This window comes from Sylvia atricapilla, chromosome 7, assembly GCF_009819655.1.
Source record: "Sylvia atricapilla isolate bSylAtr1 chromosome 7, bSylAtr1.pri, whole genome shotgun sequence".
NCBI classification, from domain to species: domain Eukaryota; kingdom Metazoa; phylum Chordata; class Aves; order Passeriformes; family Sylviidae; genus Sylvia; species Sylvia atricapilla.
In genome coordinates, this window is record NC_089146.1 from 37588715 (window position 1) to 37607500 (window position 18786).

The 18786-nt window shown below is 48.1% G+C and overlaps 1 protein-coding gene across 3 annotated transcripts in view; it reads left to right on the plus strand.

Annotated features, from left to right (window-relative positions):
* Positions 1-18786, plus strand: part of FMNL2 (formin like 2) — a 129908-nt gene that overhangs the window by 88933 nt on the left and 22189 nt on the right. For all 3 annotated transcript variants that reach the window (XM_066323205.1, XM_066323204.1, XM_066323206.1), the window contains exons 4-10: positions 520-596; positions 2381-2464; positions 4530-4682; positions 13288-13396; positions 14917-14993; positions 17196-17289; positions 18438-18512. In XM_066323205.1, coding sequence (XP_066179302.1) covers positions 520-596; positions 2381-2464; positions 4530-4682; positions 13288-13396; positions 14917-14993; positions 17196-17289; positions 18438-18512 — 669 coding nt within the window. The remainder of the gene's footprint in view (positions 1-519; positions 597-2380; positions 2465-4529; positions 4683-13287; positions 13397-14916; positions 14994-17195; positions 17290-18437; positions 18513-18786) is intronic.

An 18786-nucleotide genomic window follows, 5' to 3' on the forward strand; every position in this document is an offset into this window, starting at 1 on the left:
CCAGCCTGTGCCACATCCAGGGATTCCATCCCACCATCCCACCTAAGCCTGCCCTTCTCCTTCTTCACCCCTTCAGCTCTCGTTGACCCTGCTCAGGAATGGGAATGTGCCAAAGCAGCTGCTCCAGGGGCATTTCTCCAGCTGTTTTAGCCCTTTTCCATGGGCAGGGAGAAGAGGAAGCTCCAGTCCTGCTCCTGATGGGATTGAGCTGCCCCTGCTTGCTCTGTCACCTCATTTCCTAAGGCAGAGGAGCTCTGCAACCTTCAGGAGAAAGCTTGGTGTTAAACCCAAGCTTGGTTTATTAAAAAAATGTTTCTTTATCTCCAGGCTTTTAATTTCCTTAATCCTGGAAGCTCCAGGACGTTCCTGGGAACAGAAGGGATTTCTCCCCACGGGTTTTTATTCCTGGGGATTTAGAGGAGTTCTCTCCTTGTTTCCTTCATTCCCTCTGTGCTGGGTGAGATGTTGATATTTTTTAATAGAGCCTAATTGTTATTTTTGCTGCTCATTCCATGGCAGAAATTCAGGAGACGAGTCCAGGAGTCGACTCAGGTGCTCCGAGAACTGGAAATTTCCTTAAGGACAAACCACATTGGGTGAGAACTTTGGATGCCTCTGCTTCCATTTAATTTTTTATTTTCTGTTATTTTTATTATTACTATTACTATTTTTGCTAGCATTATTATTATATTTATTTTTCTATTACTATTATATTTGTTTTATTTATTTATTATTATTTTATATTACTATTATTATATTTATTTTATTTATTAATTATTATTTTATATTACTATTATTATTATATTTATTTTATTTATTAATTTATTTTCTATTACTTATTAATTATTATTATTTTTTTAATTCTAAAGGTGCCTGCCTTTGAGAAAACACCCCCTTTGCACGTCAATAAAGGATGCCATTTGATTGATAATTAAAGCCTGATGGGCTTAGTTAAGGGGAGCTGGGCATCTCAGGAGGATAATTCAGCTTTAATCCTTTCCTGGTGGATTTATCCACGTTTTTCTGAGGGCTGAGGAAAGGCTGGAGTCAGCTCAGTCAGAGCACAGAATAAAAGTAAAGCTGCAGCTATAAATTTATAATTCACCCTCCCTCTGCTGTCTTTCAGCTTTACTGTGGGGCAGTTCCTGGAGCCTGCCTGGGAATAACATCCCAACATCCTCCAGGATTTATCCACAAAGCAGCAAATCCATCCCCAAACTGCTGCAGAAGGATTGCCAGAGCTTTAGGGTTTTTATCAGACATCCTTTTCCCACCCACATTCCCACCAATTTCACCTTCCAGAAGCTGCAGCAGCCAGGGAGCTTTTCCCAGTGGTTTTCTCCATCGATTTTTCAGGATTCTGCTGTGATTTTCAGGGAATTGGGGGGTATTTTAAGCCATGGAAGGAATGGCAGTCTCAATGTGGTGATGAGAACCTTCCTTGGAGCTGCACCATCCCAAAAACTCCTCCCAAAGACTCCTTCCAGATGTTCCCTCCTATTCCAACACAAAGGATTCCCCACCAGAGGCATCCCTGGATGCTCCTGGATTTTGGATGAGCAGGAGGAACCTCACTTAAAGAGGGGACAGCATCAGGGTTCATTTCCTTGGTGCTCCTGGCTGAAGGATTGTTGTTTTTTTGGTTTTTTGGGTTTTTTTCCAAAACACATCTTATAAAACACCAGGCTGGTTATTTTTACAGGGAAATGACCAAAAATGTCCATCCTGATGATCAGAGTAAGTCAGAGGTGATGAATTCCCACTCCAGGAGCCTGGAGCTCCACTTTCCTCCCTGGATTCCCTCATTCCAGTGGCACCCAGCCACTCCCAGGGGATTTGCTGCCTTTTTTTGGGGTTCAGAGAAGAGCTGAGGCTGTGCTGAGCTTCCTTTTCCATCCAGCTTTGCCCCTAAATTGATGGATTTTCAATTTTTTTCCTTGGCATTTTCAAAGCTTTGGAACACAGCACACTGTCCCTGAATTATTTTGCAAAACCCAGGGGCCAGAATTCACTGTTAGCAGGTGAACACTTTTTTTGGGGAAAAAAAAAAAGGCAAAATTGCTGTTATATGTACACCCAGGACATCCATCAGAGATCCTTTCCCTGCTTTTACACCTGCTGGAGATCAGGATGAGATAAAAACTGAGCCAAGTCCCTGTGTGAGGAGCTGACCTTCACAGTGCTGCAAAAAAAAAAAGGAATATTGGTACATTTGGGAAGGCATCTAAAGGACTCTTTAACAACCATTTAAAAAAAAAAAAAAAAACACTTTTATTTTTTCCTGAGTGCTCAGACTCAAAGCTCTGTCTCCAGTTTTTCTGAGAATTCCAGGGAATTGCAAAGCCCCGGCAAGGCTCTGATGTGTGAATTTCTCTCACAGATGGGTCAGGGAGTTCCTGAACGAAGAGAACAAAGGCCTGGATGTCCTGGTGGAGTACCTGTCCTTTGCCCAGTATGCAGTCACGTAAGTGAGACATTCCCAGGATTTCCTGCCGGGAATTCCATGGAAATTCGGGAATATTCCTTCATTCCAAAGGGGTTGAGCACTGACCAGCCTGCCCAGGGCAGTGGTGGGCTCAGAAGCCCTGGAATTTGTTCAAAAAGTGGTTTGGTGGGCATGGAAGTGTTTGGTGGTTCTGGTCTTTTCCAGCCTCAATAATTCCATGATTCTGTGGAATCCCTCTGAGAGCAGAGGGAATCTTGATGTGGGTTTGGAATTACTTCATCACAGCAGACAAAATAAATAAAAATAAAAAATAAAAATAAAAAAAAAGCACTGAATTTAAACCTTGAGATTTTTAATCTCTATTCCTATTTTTTATTTTGAGCGTCTCAGGGGTGGAAAACCCATCCCAGAGTTTGTGGAAAGATGCAGGATTCTTTGAAAATAGGTTGGCACTTGTTGTCTGAGCCCAGGGCTTTGTATTCCTGCTTGGTCCAGAGGGATTCCCACCCTCCCAAACTCCTGGTAGGCAGGGCTGGAATCCTGCCACAGCTCAGGAGCAATTCCAGGGGCATTTTGGAAGTTGGGAAGACTGAAAACTGAGGGTTTTTTCTGACATTTGGATCGGATTTAATTGTTTGGGTCATAAATCGTGACGTGGGCTCTGAAAAACCAGTGGGGAAAAATCAGCTTTCAGCAGAGATCTTCAGCTGAGACTTTGTTTTATTACCACGGAATCAGCCCAGACTGGTTTGGGCTGGGAGGAACCTCCAGACTCATCCCTGCCACGGACAGGGAGCCTTCCACTCTCCCAGGGTGCTCCAAATCCCATCCAAGCTGCCTGTGGAGAATTCCAGGCATGGGGAATGAATCCACATTCATTCAGGATATCGTAGCAGATTTTTTTAGATATTTAAAATAATAATAAAGAAGAAGCCTGAGGGTAAAGATAATTTTGGGAGTAGAAACTCAAGCTGTAGAGAGAGCTGATAATTTATTTTTAGCAAGGCTGCCATCAGATTTACGTCCCTCAGCACTGCCCAGAAAAGAGATTTGTGGTGGGGTTGCAGGAAAATTTATGAGGGGAAAATCCTATGGTTTCAAATGTTACCCACTGGAAAAAAAAAAAAAACCAACAAAACAACTGTGCACAGCAAAAAGAAATGTTTGTCCAAAGCCTTTCTTCCTAAATTTATACAAATGCACGCAAGGAGCTCTCTGGGTTTTTCCCCTCTCACACGGGGAACATGAGTAATAACCTCAGGAGCTGGAAGGGGAACAAGCAATTCCTGCTTGGAATAGCAGAACAAGGGGCGAGGAGGCAGAAATCAGGGACTCTGGGCTGATTGTGGTGATCTCTGAATGTGCTGGGAGCTTTGTGGGGCCAAACTGGGACAGAGGAAACCAAAGTGGTGCTTGCACAGCTGAATTTGGAGAGATTCGCTGGAGAGAGCTCCCAGAATTCCCACTTTTCCCTCAGCAAGCAGGCAGCGTTGGATTGATTTTGTGTTGGAGAAGCTGTTTGATCCTGTTTGGAGGCGTCTCCCAGAGGATTCAAAGCCCTGTAGGTGTGGCACTTGGGGACAAGGATTGGTGGCCTTGGCCAGGCTGGGAATGGTTGGATTCCATGGTCTTGGAGGGTTTTCCCAACCTGAATGAACCTGGAATTTCAGGGATTCCAGGTTCTGGAATTTCCAGGTTCTGGAATTTCCAGGAATTTCCAGGTTCTGGAATTTCAGGGATTCCAGGCTCTGGAATTTCCAGATTCTGGAATTTCCAGGTTCTGGATTTTCCTTCCCCATGTGAAGCTCATCCTGTTTCCCTGGACTTTTCCATGTCCCTCCGGCGCCACAACTCTCCTTTTCCATCCTTCCACCACCCGTTGAGATCACAGAACCCTGGACTGGTTTGGGTGGGAAGGGGGATCAGTAGGATTTGATGGTCCTGGAGAGCTTTTCCTTTGCTTTTGTCCCGTTTGCCTTTGCCCAACGATTCTGTGATTCCCCCAAAACCCGCGGCGGGACGGAAAACTCCGCGCGCGTCTCTTCTGCCTGACCCAGCCTTGGAATGTCCCTTTCCTTTGCAGGTTTGACTTTGAAAGCCTGGAGAACAGCGTGGAGAGCTCCATGGACAAGTCCAAGCCCTGGAGCAGATCCATCGAGGACCTGCACAGGGGCAGCAATCTGCCCTCTCCCGTTGGGAACAGCATCTCCCGCTCCGGCAGACACTCCACCCTCCGGTACGGCCGCCTTGGGATTGCAGCTTTTGGGGACAGCCCTTCCCACCAGGACAGCCCTGCCCTGCCCTCTGTTCCAGCAGAGCTGTGCCACAGGGAGGAGTTGGTGCTGTGGGGTGGAAGGGACCTCTGAGGGGCTTCAGCTGGGGCAGGAATGACTTCCAGGGGCAGGAATCACTTCCAAAGGCAGTGTGAGCTGGGGATGTGTTTCCCTGTGCACAGGAATCACTTCCAAGGGCAGTGTGAGCTGGGGATGTGTTTCCCTGTGCACAGGAATAATTTCCAAGGGCAGTGTGAGCTGGGGATGTGTTTCCCTGTGCACAGGAATAATTTCCAAGGGCAGTGTGAGCTGGGGATGTGTTTCCCTGTGCACAGGAATAATTTCCAAGGGCAGTGTGAGCTGGGGATGTGTTTCCCTGTGCACAGGAATAATTTCCAAGGGCAGTGTGAGCTGGGGATGTGTTTCCCTGTGCACAGGAATAATTTCCAAGGGCAGTGTGAGCTGGGGATGTGTTTCCCTGTGCACAGGAAGCCATTCCTCTTCTCCAGAATGTAGCTCAGCATTTCCATGGACCCATCCTGTGTCTCTTCCAGCAGCACATTCCTTCCATGAACAGGATCTTGGATTCTTTGGGAAGGCCACTTCCCTCCCCCAAACCTGCTGCCACCTTCTCACCATTCCACACTCAACCACCAAGTCTCTCTTTCCCAATATTGCTTTTTTGGTTTATTTGTGGAAAAGGCAGGATCACTTCCCAGGATTTGGTGACCTCTCTTCCCATTCCTGGGATGTCCCACCCCAACCACTCTCAGCTCCCAGTGCTGTAACTCAGGATGCAGTTCAGAGCACTGGATCCTTTGGGATTTTTTTTTGGCTTTTGTGGAGTTTTGCCCCATAATCCTTTGAGCAGAGTCCAAAAGTCTCACTTGCAGCAGAGGAGGTTTTGGTTTGCCAGACCTTGGCCCTGGGGTCCATGTTGAGCGCCTCCAAACCTTGTACCTGGAAGATTGAATTCCCAACCCTCGGGCAGTGGAGAGGAGGAGAGCTCTGGGAAAGGAGCCCAGCTGTGGAGTGGAGCAGGCTCACTTGGCCAGCCCATTTAGGGATTTCTTTTCAGTGGTTTTGGTGCTCTTTGGCCCTGAATTGCTCTGCCAGAGCTGGCAGGAGCTTCTGCCGTGCCCTCGGGGTTAGGGCTGCCTAAACCAGGAATACCTCACGTGTCTCTTACATTGTCTCTCTTCATTTCCTCCCACCTTTTACCCCTTCTCCCATCTCCCTTTATTTATTCCTCACCTGTCTGACTCTCCGTTTCACGCCTCCATTCCTCTTTCCCCTGCCGGAATCCCCATCCCACCCTTCCCAACCTCTCCCATCCTTCCCTGTGCTCTCACACGCCATCAGGCTGCTCTCTCTGCCCGACCACCTTGAGCTCAAAGGCTGCCCCAGCTGTTTGGCAGCCCAGTGCCTGTGGAGCAGCTGTTTCCCTGGACTCTCCAGAGCCCCTTTGCGCTCTGCCGATGGGGCTCCCGCCCGGAAAATCCCGTAAGTGCCCAGTGTGAGGTGTCCCCACGGAGCCCCGGGGCCAGCACTGCTCCCATGCCATGGGTAACGTGGGGGACAGCCCCAGGACAGCCCCAGGAGAGCCCCAGGAGAAGGGCTGGAGGCTCCAGGATGTGTGGTTAGCACATCAGAATCCCTGGTGGAATTCCGTACAGCGGGATTGTCGCTGGAGGACACCAGAGGAAGATGAAAGATTCTCAATGTTTCAGAAGGCAAAAAAGAGCATAGACCAAAAAAAAAAAAAAAAGGCTTTGTTGTTTTAATTTTTACTACTTTTTATAAGTGGTAAAAATACTACTTTATTGATTGTGCTATACTGTAATATATATATATACATGTTATATATATAATATGTATATATATACATATATACAACTATATTGTAATGCTGCTATAATGATACAGCCTTGACATGATTGATGAATAAAAACCACACCTCTCTAATGCCATTTAAACCAGAGAAACAACAAAACATCACCTGGAGAAAGATTGTTTGGAGAAAGGGGAGTTGTCTGCCGGGATGGTTTCGAGAAGAAGCTTTCTTGGGAAATTTTTCCTTGAGGAAAAAAAGTCAGCAGCTGCTAGCAGAGTAAAATCTCTGAGACCCAGAAACATCAGGCCCTCAGTGTCCCAGAGAGGGAAACTGCTGGCATGGAAGCAAGAGCTGAGTTCTCCTCATCGTGGTGCAAATAGTTGTGTTTGATACCTCAGCTTAGAGCTTTTAGTCCTTGTGCCTCTTATTTCCCCTTTTTGTTGTGAGTAGAGACTTGACTCGTACCTGGAACTGCCACAGAAACGGGGCCTGACGGAGTTTTCCAGCCAAAATTGTCCTCCTGAGCCATCTTAGTGCTGGGGCAGCATTTTTGGATTGAGTTTTGGAGGTTTTGGGGTTTTTTTTTTTCCTCTTAAATTCATGTTTTAGAATCTGTAATTTTAATATTCTTTTAAATAGATATTTTTAAAAGGCCTGTTTTTTAAAAACACACGTTTTTTGAAATGTGTCTTTTTTGCCAAAAGGTCTGTTTTTAGAAGTGTGTTTTTTCAAGAGCTGGAGATCATGTGTGTTAAAAAAAACCCCAACAAACCCTGAAAGCTAAAGGTAGGTGAGAGATTTTCAAGAAGGGAGTTTTTTTTTAAAATGATCATAATGTTTGAATTGTAATTTTTAGAATTATTAAATATTAACCAACTGAAGGAGAACCTTCTTTTCAGAACAAGGCAGGTGCTCAGCTGAGGAGGGCTTTTTTTTTTTTCTTTTGGGCAAAACCTGGAGCTTCTGCCCCATCTCTAGGTGCTAAAGGAGATTTTTGGGATGTGTGGAGATTCCTGGAAAGGTGGAAACTGTGCAGTGGTGGGAAGGAACCCCAGAATCCCAGCCCTGGTTTGGTTTGGAAGGGTTTGAACTCATCCCATCCCATCCCATGGGCAGGAACATGGAATCTCCCATCCAAGCTGAAAGATTTGCTTCTCCCTCTTGGAAGTAAAAAAAAAAAAAAAAAAAAAAAAAGGAGAAGGCTGTGAAAAATCTCAGCAGGATAATACAAAATTCAGGCTGGGCAGAGCTCTGTCCATGCTCCAGGACTCTCCCTCTCTAATTCCAGCTCCTTTTAGCACTGCTGAAGCTGCCAATTCCCTGCTCCTTGTGTTTCCCTGGCAACTGAGAGGGGAAAAAAAAAAACACCTCCTTTTTTCCTCAAGAGGAGGCTCAGGGATTTGGGAAACCAAAATGAGGGCAGGAGGATGAAAAAGGAGGGGGGAAGAACCTTTGGGGGTTTCATTGCTGCTTTTTTGGGAGAAGGAGCTTTACTGAGAGCCAGCCTCTGCTGTCAGATCAATATTAATGCAGGATTTGCAGTGTCCCAGCCCATTAGAAATTCCCTTTCTTCTGAGCAAAAACAGTGGAGTTTTCATCTGGATGGAGCTGAGAAACTTCAGTTCTTCCTCCAGAATCTGTGGAGTCTGTGAGGGGAGAAGGATCCAGGCAAATCCATAAATGGGCTTTGAGTGTGTTCAGAATCAGGTTTGAATCTGACACAGTTTTGGGAGCTGCAGTCGCTGGATTTGGGGATTTGCCAGTGACACTTGCACTGCTCAGGGGCCTGGGGAAGTTGTCATTTTGTGATTTTATTCCTAATTCACCAGAACATCTTCGTGAGCGGCTCCAGGAGATCACAGAAACCCCCAAACTGCTGGGATGAGCCAAACCCTTCCTTTCTGAAGGATTTTTTTTTTTTTTTGCTGTCAGTTGATACAAACCCCACAGTTTCCAGCCCACCAGCAGCAAAATCACAGGGATGGAACCAAACCCCCCCAGCCGTGCTGGGTTTGAGCTCCTCATCCCTGTGAGTCCCACCCTGGGCTGCTCTCCTGGAGCCAGGGGACAGCAGCAGCTTTCTGAGCAGCTCCAAAGGGGAGAATGCTGGAAAAATCAGCTGGGATTTGTATGGAATTGGGCCAGTCCAAGTCTGCACCACTGCACTGGGCACGTCCTGGAATTCCAGAGGGCTTTGGGGTGTGATTCCAACCTTCTTTCTGCTGTCCCAGAGTGCTCCAGCCTGGCCTTGGGCATTCCAGGGATCCAGGGGCAGCCAGAGCTGCTCTGGGAATCCCAGCCCAGGCAGGAATTCCCAATCCCCAATGTCCCCAGGCAGCCCTGCCCTCTGGCAGTGGGATCCATTCCCTGTGTCCTGTCCCTCCAGCCCTTGTCCCCAGTCCCTCTGCAGCTCTCCTGGAGCCCCTTCAGGCCCTGCCAGGGGCTCTGAGCTCTGCCTGGAGCCTTCCCTTCTCCAGGGGAACATTCCCAGCTCTGCCTGGAGCCTTCCCTTCTCCAGGGGAACATTCCCAGCTCTGCCTGGAGCCTTCCCTTCTCCAGGGGAACATTCCCAGCTCTGCCTGGAGCCTTCCCTTCTCCAGGGGAACATTCCCAGCTCTGCCTGGAGCCTTCCCTTCTCCAGGGGAACATTCCCAGCTCTCCCAACCTGGCTCTAGAGAGGCTCCAGCCCTTGAACAGCTCCATGGTCTTAAAATATAAAAAATTATGTAATTATTCTTCAGCAGAAAGGTTTTTCTGTCAGATCTTGGTGAGAAAAAGAACCTCACGCTCTCTGTTCCAGCCCAGGGTCAGCCTTGGCTTTGCTGGCTGTTGGTTTTCCCAGGATGCTGTTGATGTCCTGCTCTTTTCCTCATCCTCCTCATCCCAGACCTGTGGCTCAGCTCTCTCCCCTCTGCAGGAGCTCCCCCAGCCTCAGCTCCTGCTCTGGAGCAGGGGAAAAGGTTTTTGTAGTTCCCCTTTGCAAGGAGGAGCCGTGGAAATGAAAGAGGAACATCTGACTTCAATTAGCAGCACAAATATCCTGGGGGTGACATCATCTGGGACCTGCAGCAGGCAGGAAATCCAACCCAAGGAGTGCTCCAGCTGCTGGGCCAAGCCTTGGGGAGGCAGGAGTGAAGGAAAAGCAGGAGTGAAGGAAAAGCAGGAATGAAGGAAAAGCAGGAGTGAAGGAAAAGCAGGAGTGAAGGAAAAGCAGGAGTGAAGGAAAAGCAGGAGTGAAGGAAAAGCAGGAATGAAGGAAAAGCAGGAGTGAAGGAAAAGCAGGAATGAAGGAAAAGCAGGAGTGAAGGAAAAGCAGGAATGAAGGAAAAGCAGGAATGAAGGAAAAGCAGGAGTGAAGGAAAAGCAGGAGTGAAGGAAAAGCAGGAGTGAAGGAAAAGCAGGAGTGAAGGAAAAGCAGGAATGAAGGAAAAGCAGGAGGGAAGGAAAAGCAGGAGTGAAGGAAAAGCAGGAGTGAAGGAAAAGCAGGAGGAGCTCATCCCCCTTTCCCTGGCTCAAAGGGAGATGTTGGAGCCGCCTTGGGGAAGGAACCAAACCCATCCCAAGGCTTTGGGAGAGCTGCAGGAACAGGGAAAAGCCTCCTGAGCCTGAATCCCAGGGGCAGAGTCATGGGCAGGGCTTCCTGCACCAAAACCCCTCGGGAATTCTTGGTTCTGGTGGCTCTGAGGAGGAGGCTGAGGGGATGGGGCAGAATGCAGAATGCAGGGCAGAATTCCCGGTGTCCCCAGGGGTTGGCTGAGCACAGGAGCTCTCCAGGACACATTCCATGTCCAGGCCTTACCTGGATCACAGGGGGAATGTGCCCAGAGCAGGGAGCTGGGTGATGCTGAGTGGGACAAGAGGCAGGAGCTGATCCCAGGGAATTCCATGTGGACAGGAGGCACAACTTCCCTGGGAGTGCCCAAAGCCTGAACAGATCCCAGAGTGCAGTCTGCTGCCTGGGGAGATTCCAGAATCCTCTGGGATGAGCCCATCCCACCCCTGCCATGGGCAGGGACATCTCCCAGTGTCCCAGTGTCCATCCTGGCCTTGGACATTCCAGGGATCCACAGCAAATCTGGGATGGAACCAAACCCCCCCAGCCGTGCTGGGTTTGAGCTCCTCATCCCTGTGAGCCCCACCCTGGGCTGCTCTCCTGGAGCCAGGGGACAGCAGCAGCTTTCTGAGCAGCTCCAAAGGGGAAAATGCTGGAAAAATCAGCTGGGATTTGTATGGAATTGGGCCAGTCCAAGTCTGCACCACTGCACTGGGCACGTCCTGGAATTCCAGAGGGCTTTGGGGTGTGATTCCAACCTTCCTTCTGCTGTCCCAGAGTGCTCCAGCCTGGCCTTGGACATTCCAGGGATCCAGGGGCAGCCACAGCTGCTCTGGGAATCCCAGCCCAGGCAGGAATTCCCAATCCCCCAGGCAGCCCTGCCCTCTGGCAGTGGGATCCATTCCCTGTGTCCTGTCCCTCCAGCCCTTGTCCCCAGTCCCTCTGCAGCTCTCCTGGAGCCCCTTCAGGCCCTGCCAGGGGCTCTGAGCTCTGCCTGGAGCCTTCCCTTCTCCAGGGGAACATTCCCAGCTCTGCCTGGAGCCTTCCCTTCTCCAGGGGAACATTCCCAGCTCTGCCTGGAGCCTTCCCTTCTCCAGGGGAACATTCCCAGCTCTGCCTGGAGCCTTCCCTTCTCCAGGGAACATTCCCAGCTCTGCCTGGAGCCTTCCCTTCTCCAGGGGAACATTCCCAGCTCTCCCAGTTAGGCCTGGAAAGCCACCCAGGTATGGAGAGGTTTAGGAGGGATCAGCTCAGCTTGGGAAGATTCCATCCTAGGGGAATGGAATTCCTTGGATGGATCCTTGGGTGGATCCAAGCTGAAATTCCAGGCGGATCAGACCCAGGACTGGACATTTTGGAGTTTCCTCGCTCCCCAGTTCTGTTTGTCCAAGCACCTGGAAATACCCAAATCTGGATTTATGGTCATTTTTATTGTTTAAGGAGATTTCTCCCCATTTCTTAGAACCAACAGAACTGGTGGATTCAATTCTGGAATTTAGAGATTCACCAGACGCTGAGGAAATCATTTTTCTTCCAACATTGGCATGATAAAAATCTCATTAATCTGATTTAAAATGTATGGAAAATCGTGCTGCAGCCCTTCCTAATTTAAATCTGAGATAAACCAGTGTAGGAACCATCTCCGTGGCACTAAAAACATTATTTTATTTATTGTGGGACTTTAAAATAATTTTTTTTTTGGCTGTGTTTTTCATATTTGGTAGGATGGATGTGTGGAATGGGCAGGTCTGGGGGCAGTCCAGGTTCCCAGTTTGGGGTCACTCAGCTCCAGATGTGCCTGGGGAAGGGACATTTGGGACAGGAACAATCCCTGAGCTCGCTGTGGGCACAGAGCTGATCCAGGGGAGGGATGTGGGACAGCCCTGGCAGCCCCATTCCCACCAGGAGCATCCCAAATATCCTCCTGTGCTGCTCCCAAAATTCACCTCCAGCTGCTCCAACCCCAAACTGGGTCACGTTTCCCAAAATCCTGCAGTGCCCTGAGCTGATGGATTCATTCATATTTATGGGTAGGGAAAAAAAAAATAAAATAAAAATCTCCTTTGACAGAATCCTGCTTTGAATTTGGGGATTCCTTTCATCTCAGCACGGCTGGGAAGGAAAAGCCCAGGGCAGGGATTGTGGAAAGCTGGGAATTGTGGGCACAGGGAACAGCCAGCCCTGGGGTGGGACGTTGTTCCTCTTTGCTTCGTGCATTTAAAGAGGGGGAATTTTCAGGGATGAGCCAGGAAATCACAAATATGGTGTGGTATTGTCCCTGCCTTTATCATGGATTTAAACAGGGAATTTTCAGGGATGAGCCAGGAAATCACAAATGTGCTGTGGTATTCCCTGTCCCTGCCTTTATTGTGGATTTAAACTAGGAATTTGCAGGGATGAGCCAAGAAATCACAAATGTGCTGTGGTATGGCATTTACAGGGATGAGCAGGAAATATCAAATGTGCTGTGGTATTCCCTGTCCCTGCCTTTATTGTGGATTTAAACTAGGAATTTACAGGGATGAGCTGGGAAATCACAAAAACTGGTGTGGTATTCCCTGTCCTTGCCTTTATTGTGGATTTAAACAGGGAATTTGCAGGGATGAGCTGGGAAATCACAAATGTGCTGTGGTATTCCCTGTCTTTGCCTTTATCATGGATTTAAACAGGGAATTTACAGGGATGACCCAAGAAATCACAAATGTGCTGTGGTATTCCCTGTTCCTGCCTTTCTTGTGGATTTAAACAGAGGAAATTTTCAAGGTTGAACCAGAAAGTCACAATAAACCAGTGTTGTATTCCTTGTCCTTTCCTTTCTTGTGGATTTTAACAGAGGGAATTTGCAGGGATGAGCCAGGAAGTCACAATAAACCAGTTTTTTTGGGAATTTTCCCTGTCAGCTGTGCTGGCAGGAAAGGTTGAGGTCCAGCTCCTGCTTTGGAGCCATGATAAAAATCTGGATTTTTTTTTATCCTTGCCAGGACCTTTTCCTCTTTCACTTCCACAAATATTTTCTACTTCTCCTCTGGCAAACTCCTGCATCCTCACCCAGAGGAGGGATATTCCTCTTCCTTTCTTTCCACTCCCTGAAAACATTCCTGTGATTGATGAGGAATGGGGATTATTTTATTTTATTTTATTTTATTTTATTTTCCTTTTTTTTTTTTTTTTTTTTTTGCAGGTACAACACTTTGCCAAGCCGAAGGACCCTCAAAAATTCCCGATTAGTGAGTAAAAAGGATGATGTGCACGTGTGCATCATGTGTTTAAGGGCCATCATGAACTACCAGGTAATTCCCTGGAATCTCCTGGGTGTTGGGAATGAGGCAGGGAAGGTGAATGGGGGAGTTTTTAAAGGGGTAAAATCGCTGGAAATATTGAAATTCTCACAAAATGAGACACCATCCCGTGATTTAGGGATTTAGGGAAAGGGCAGGAAGAGCCTGGATGTGTTGGGCCAGTTCGTTAACCATGCAGCTAATTAGGGGATAATTAATTGGAGTTTAGTAGTAACGCTCCAAAAAGAGGAGATTTTTTTTTAGAGAAAATATAAAATATAAAAAAATATAAAAATATAAAATCCAAGTTTTGCCTCGTATGTGCTTGTGGCAAAAGCCCTTGGGATAACTGGGAATAACCCACTGGACCAAACTCATCCTATTTCCCTGAGCTTTTTCCTCTCCCCACTGGGATGCTGGGAGCATCAGGAATTTGGGATTTTCTCCTAAAACCAGGAAAAGCCGTGCTCAGCACCTTGCTGAGGAGCTGGGAGGGGTTTATCTGGGCGTGGACAGGAAGGGACAATCCAATCCCCAGTGGAGCAGATTCCAAAGGAATTCTGGAATTCAGGGTTTGGAGAGCAAAGCCAGCTGTGCTCGCGCAGGGTTTGGCAAATTCCAGCTCAGACCACGAATGAGGCACAATTAAACAGGGATTGGAGGAGGGAGGGAGGAGCAGGAGGGTTGGGAATGGTGTAGGAGCAGCTCTCGGAGCCTTTTGGGCGCTGAAATGGCCAAAAACAGCACTTCCAACACCGCAAATGGCAGGGAATTGTAAAATCGTGCAATACCCACAGCTGGAAGTTGGGATGGATGAAATATTCTGGTTTTAAAGTCCACGAGGTTTTGGGGGTTTTTTGGGGGGAAGCTGCCATGGGATGTGGGCAGGGAGGTGGGGCTGGGGGGATTTTGGGGGGATTTTGGAGGGACTTTGGTGAGATTTTGGTGGGATTTTGGGGGGATTTTGGTGAGATTTTGGTGGGATTTTGGGGAGATTTTGGGGAGATTTTGGTGAGATTTTGGTGTGATTTTGGGAGATTTTGGGGAGATTTTGGTGTGATTTTGGTGTGATTTTGAGGAGATTTTGGGGAGATTTTGGTGTGATTTTGGTGTGATTTTGGTGTGATTTTGAGGAGATTTTGGTGGGATTTTGGTGTGATTTTGGTGTGATTTTTGGGAGATTTTGGTGAGATTTTGGTGGGATTTTGGTGGGGTTTTGGTGGGATTTTGGTGGAATTTTGGTGTGATTTTGAGGAGATTTTGGGGAGATTTTGGGGAGATTTTGGTGAGATTTTGGTGTGATTTTGGTGTGATTTTGAGGAGATTTTGGTGAGATTTTGGTGGGATTTTGGTGAGATTTTGGTGAGATTTTGGTGTGATTTTGGTGAGATTTTGGTGAGATTTTGGTGGGATTTTGGTGAGATTTTGGGGGGATTTTGAGGAGATTTTGGTGAGATTTTGGTGAGATTTTGGTGGGATTTTGGGGAGATTTTGGTGTCAGACTGAGGCAGGCTTGTCCCTTCTCTCTCCAGTATGGATTCAACATGGTCATGTCCCACCCTCACGCCGTCAACGAGATTGCACTAAGCTTGAACAACAAGAACCCCAGGTAGGCTCCTGCTGCTGGTGGGGTTTGACCAGCAGGTGAGTAAAGAGGCCTTGGGAAGGGCTTCCAGAGGGGCATTTGTAGGGAAAAATCAGCCTTTGCTCTGGATTCGCTGGAATCTGGAATGGTGCAGATCAGTGAGCAGTGGCTGTGTCATTCCAGCTGCAATTGTGGCTTCAGGCTGAAGGAGGGTGGGTTTAGGTGGGATTTGGGGAAGGAATTCCTGGCTGGGAGGGTGGGCAGGCCCTGGCACAGATTCCCAGATTTGCTGTGGCTGCCCCTGGATCCCTGGAAGTGTCCAAGGCCAGGCTGGAATAACCTGGGACAGTGGGAGGTGGGACATGGCACTGGATCATCTTTAAGCTCCTTCCCATTCCAGAATTTTGGGATTCAGCTGGAATGTGGCTGCTGGAGCCCTTCTGCAGCGCAGGGAAACTCCACTGGCAACGAGCAGCTTAATGTGGGATTTTTCCTGAGGAGAGGGAAAAACCTTCTTGGAAAAACATCATCCAAGATCCTTGGTTTGGAATTCCTCTGGGAGAGGGTTTCCTTTGTCTCCTGGCTCAGGTGGCAGCCACAGCCATGGTGCTGTGACTCCTCAGTGGAACTGCTGCTGGGGATATTCCATGTCCCTCCTGTCCCCACACATCCCTGTGATCCCACCTCCAGCAGATCCCAGGATTCTGGACTTTGGCAGGTCCAACCAGTCCAGCTCTGACCCAGAGATGTTTCCATGGAAAGGTGGGACAGGGGGATGAGCTGATATCCAGCACTGGATGTGTTTGCTGGAATCCTGTTCTAAGGGAAGCAGCTTCTTCCTTCTTTCTTTTATTCAGCCCCGAGTCAGCAAGCCAAGAATAAATAAATGGGAATAAATGGGAAGTTTATTGTTTTTATGAGTTTTAAAATCATTTTTTTATCATAATTTTTTATCATTTTATAGTGCCTGGAGATCAGGGGAGAACCCAAATTTTTACTTTTGGAAGAAGTGGATTGTTTAGATTTTGGTGGATAAAAAAAAAAACTGCTTTAAAATGTGACTGGAATAAGGCCTAAAATAAACTGGGTTTGTTTTATCCCTGAGGGAGCTGGTGGAGAGGTTTGGGAGCTCAGGGCTGGTTGGGATGTGCCAGGGAGAAGCAGCAGCTCCAGGGAATTCTGCTCATCCCAGAGGTGTGGATGCAGCACTGCAGACTCCAATCCCAGAGATCTTCCACCCCCTCCCAGGGAATATTGCAGCAAATCCCCACGGCAGCTCCTTGATCCTGAAAAAACCCTGGAAGTTCTTCTTGTGGCAGGAGGAAAAAAAAAAAAACGAAAAAAACAAAAAAACAACAAACCAACCCCTTGAGGAGTCAGAATTGAACATTCCATTTAAAATTTCCTAGGGAAGGGACCATTTTTTCTGGTTTCCAAAGATAACCTTGACCCTTTGAGAGCCCACAAGGTATTTCTTGTTCTGTAACATCTGCTTGGAGTCGCTGCTTGAGCATGGGACTAATTTTTTTTTCTGTGTGTGCATGGTTTGCCTCTGCTCAGAGCTCAGCTGCCCAGAAAATCTTTTGTTTTCCAGGAATCCTGGAAGGAAGCAATGTGGATTATTTCCATGAGGGTTACACTGAGTTTGCTGCATGGTTTTTTTTTTTTCCCCTCTCAGTGATCTCGTTTTCTCTCTGTTTCACTGCTGAAAATCAGCTCAGACTCCTGGTTTTTCAGGAGGAGGACGTGCTCCAGCAGCCTGTGCTCCTGCAGTGAACTGTGTGTGGTTTGTGGGGGGCTAGAAATACAGATTATCAGGGAGAATAATTCAGAATTATGTCAGGGAAAGTGCAGATTGGAGTTCCCAGCTCTTCCAGGGAAGGTGGCTGGGGATCCTCCAGCTGTGTGCAGGGAATTCTTCCCTGGGAGCAGCAGCTCTCAAACACTGCCTTTTGCCAGACTCCTGCCAGTGCCTTTTTCTGCTTGAATTTCCAACTTGGGATTCGGATCCCTGCATGGTTTGAGAGGCTTTCAGAGGGGGCTGGGGAACTGCATGGTCCCAGGAGAGGTGAAACCCACGGATCAGCGCCGTGCACCTCGCAGGGAAATTCACTCCAGGGGCTTCAAAACACACGGGAGGAGGCTGCAGCTCCCACCTTCTCCCCCAGGCAGGGAGCAGATGGATCAGGGGCTGGCCCTGAGTGTCTCCCTTGGTTTTCTCCCCAGGACAAAGGCCCTGGTGCTGGAGCTCCTGGCAGCTGTTTGCCTGGTCCGAGGAGGCCACGAGATCATTCTGTCTGCATTTGATAACTTCAAGGAGGTCGGTGGAGCTGCTGTAGCAAAATTTGGGTGTCCCTGCTTCTCTCAGGATCGATTGGAGCCTCCTCATCCAGCTCAATTCCCTCCAGGAAGGGTTTTCCATAAGTTGCAGGTTTCCCCTTGAAGCACCGTGGTGCCCATTCCGTCGTTTTCGTGTTGATGTAGAGGAGCTGGAATTCCCAACAATTCCAGCCTCTCTTTTTCCCAGCTTCTCCAGTGCTGCTGGAATGGGATATCCCAACCAGGAGCTCCCTCAGCAGCATTCCCAGCCCTTTGTCCTGCTTCCCATGGCTTTGGGAGAAGCAGCTCCATGGTTTTATCCACATTGCAGGAGAATTCCAGAGGGAGCTGTGGGGCAGCTTTGGGATGCTCCAGGGATCCAAACTGGGATCTGAGTGGGACAAAGCCCCAAGAATAATCCTGGCATGTGCAGGGAACACTTCCCAATGTTTGCTCTCACCCAGCAAAGCTGCTGTGCTGTTCCATACAAAAATATCCCCAAAAAATCAGGTTTGGGAGGGGAGGGCTGCTTGTGGCACCTCTGGGTGGGAAATAATTTGGAATTTGCAAATAAACCCAGGATTCAGGTGCTCTGGAAATAAACCCAGAGCTGAGGAGCTTTTCTGAAGGTGATCCATAACTTTGAAGAATCCAATGTGTTTTGCTCCAAGGCAAGAAGAAATGGCAAGAAAATAAACTGGGATTCAGCTAATGCAGACAACTCTTGGGAAGGTCGCTCTGGAATTCTGACCAGCTGATTGTTGCACTGATTTATTTCCACTCCTCCTTTAGCCAGGGATAATTTTCTTTTTTTTCTTCCCTCCCCTGTCATTTGGGTTTCTCCCTAATTACAGAGAAAAGTCAGCTCTGAGCTGTGGCACAGCCTGGTGCAACTCTGCTCCTTCCACTCCTGGAAAAGATCCCATTTTTAAGGAGGACAGAGATAAAAGGAGTTCTTTTGTAATTACAAACGTGCAAGAATTGTACCTGAGGCTCCTCAGCCTCTCACTGCAGGTGCCCACATGGAATAATTTCTGATGAGGGATATTTCAGTGGGAGGAAACGTGGCTGGAGAGGGTCTGGACAAGCAGATGAAGTGCATTTGAAATTCTGGATGGGGCTGAGGCCAAGTGTGGTGCTTGTTTCCAGGTGTGTGGGGAGAAGCAGCGCTTCGAGAAGCTCATGGAGCATTTCAGGAATGAAGACAACAACATTGACTTCATGGTGAGGGGTGTTTTCCACAAACTCCTGGTTTTTTCCATCATTTCCCTTCCCTGGGCCTGGCCCTGCTGTCTGAGGCACAGCTGTGGCAGCAGGGAGGCTGTTGGTGGCAAAAACCTCCCAAATCTGGGGGTTAAGGTCTGTGCTGGAGTGTGAGGAACTGAAATCCTGCTTTTAATCAGGATAAATCTCCCTTGAACTCCTGCTCAGTGCTTGGATCCAACGTGGGTCTGTTCTGAGCAGGATTTCTCACGCCAGCATTGGAGTTCTGAGATCC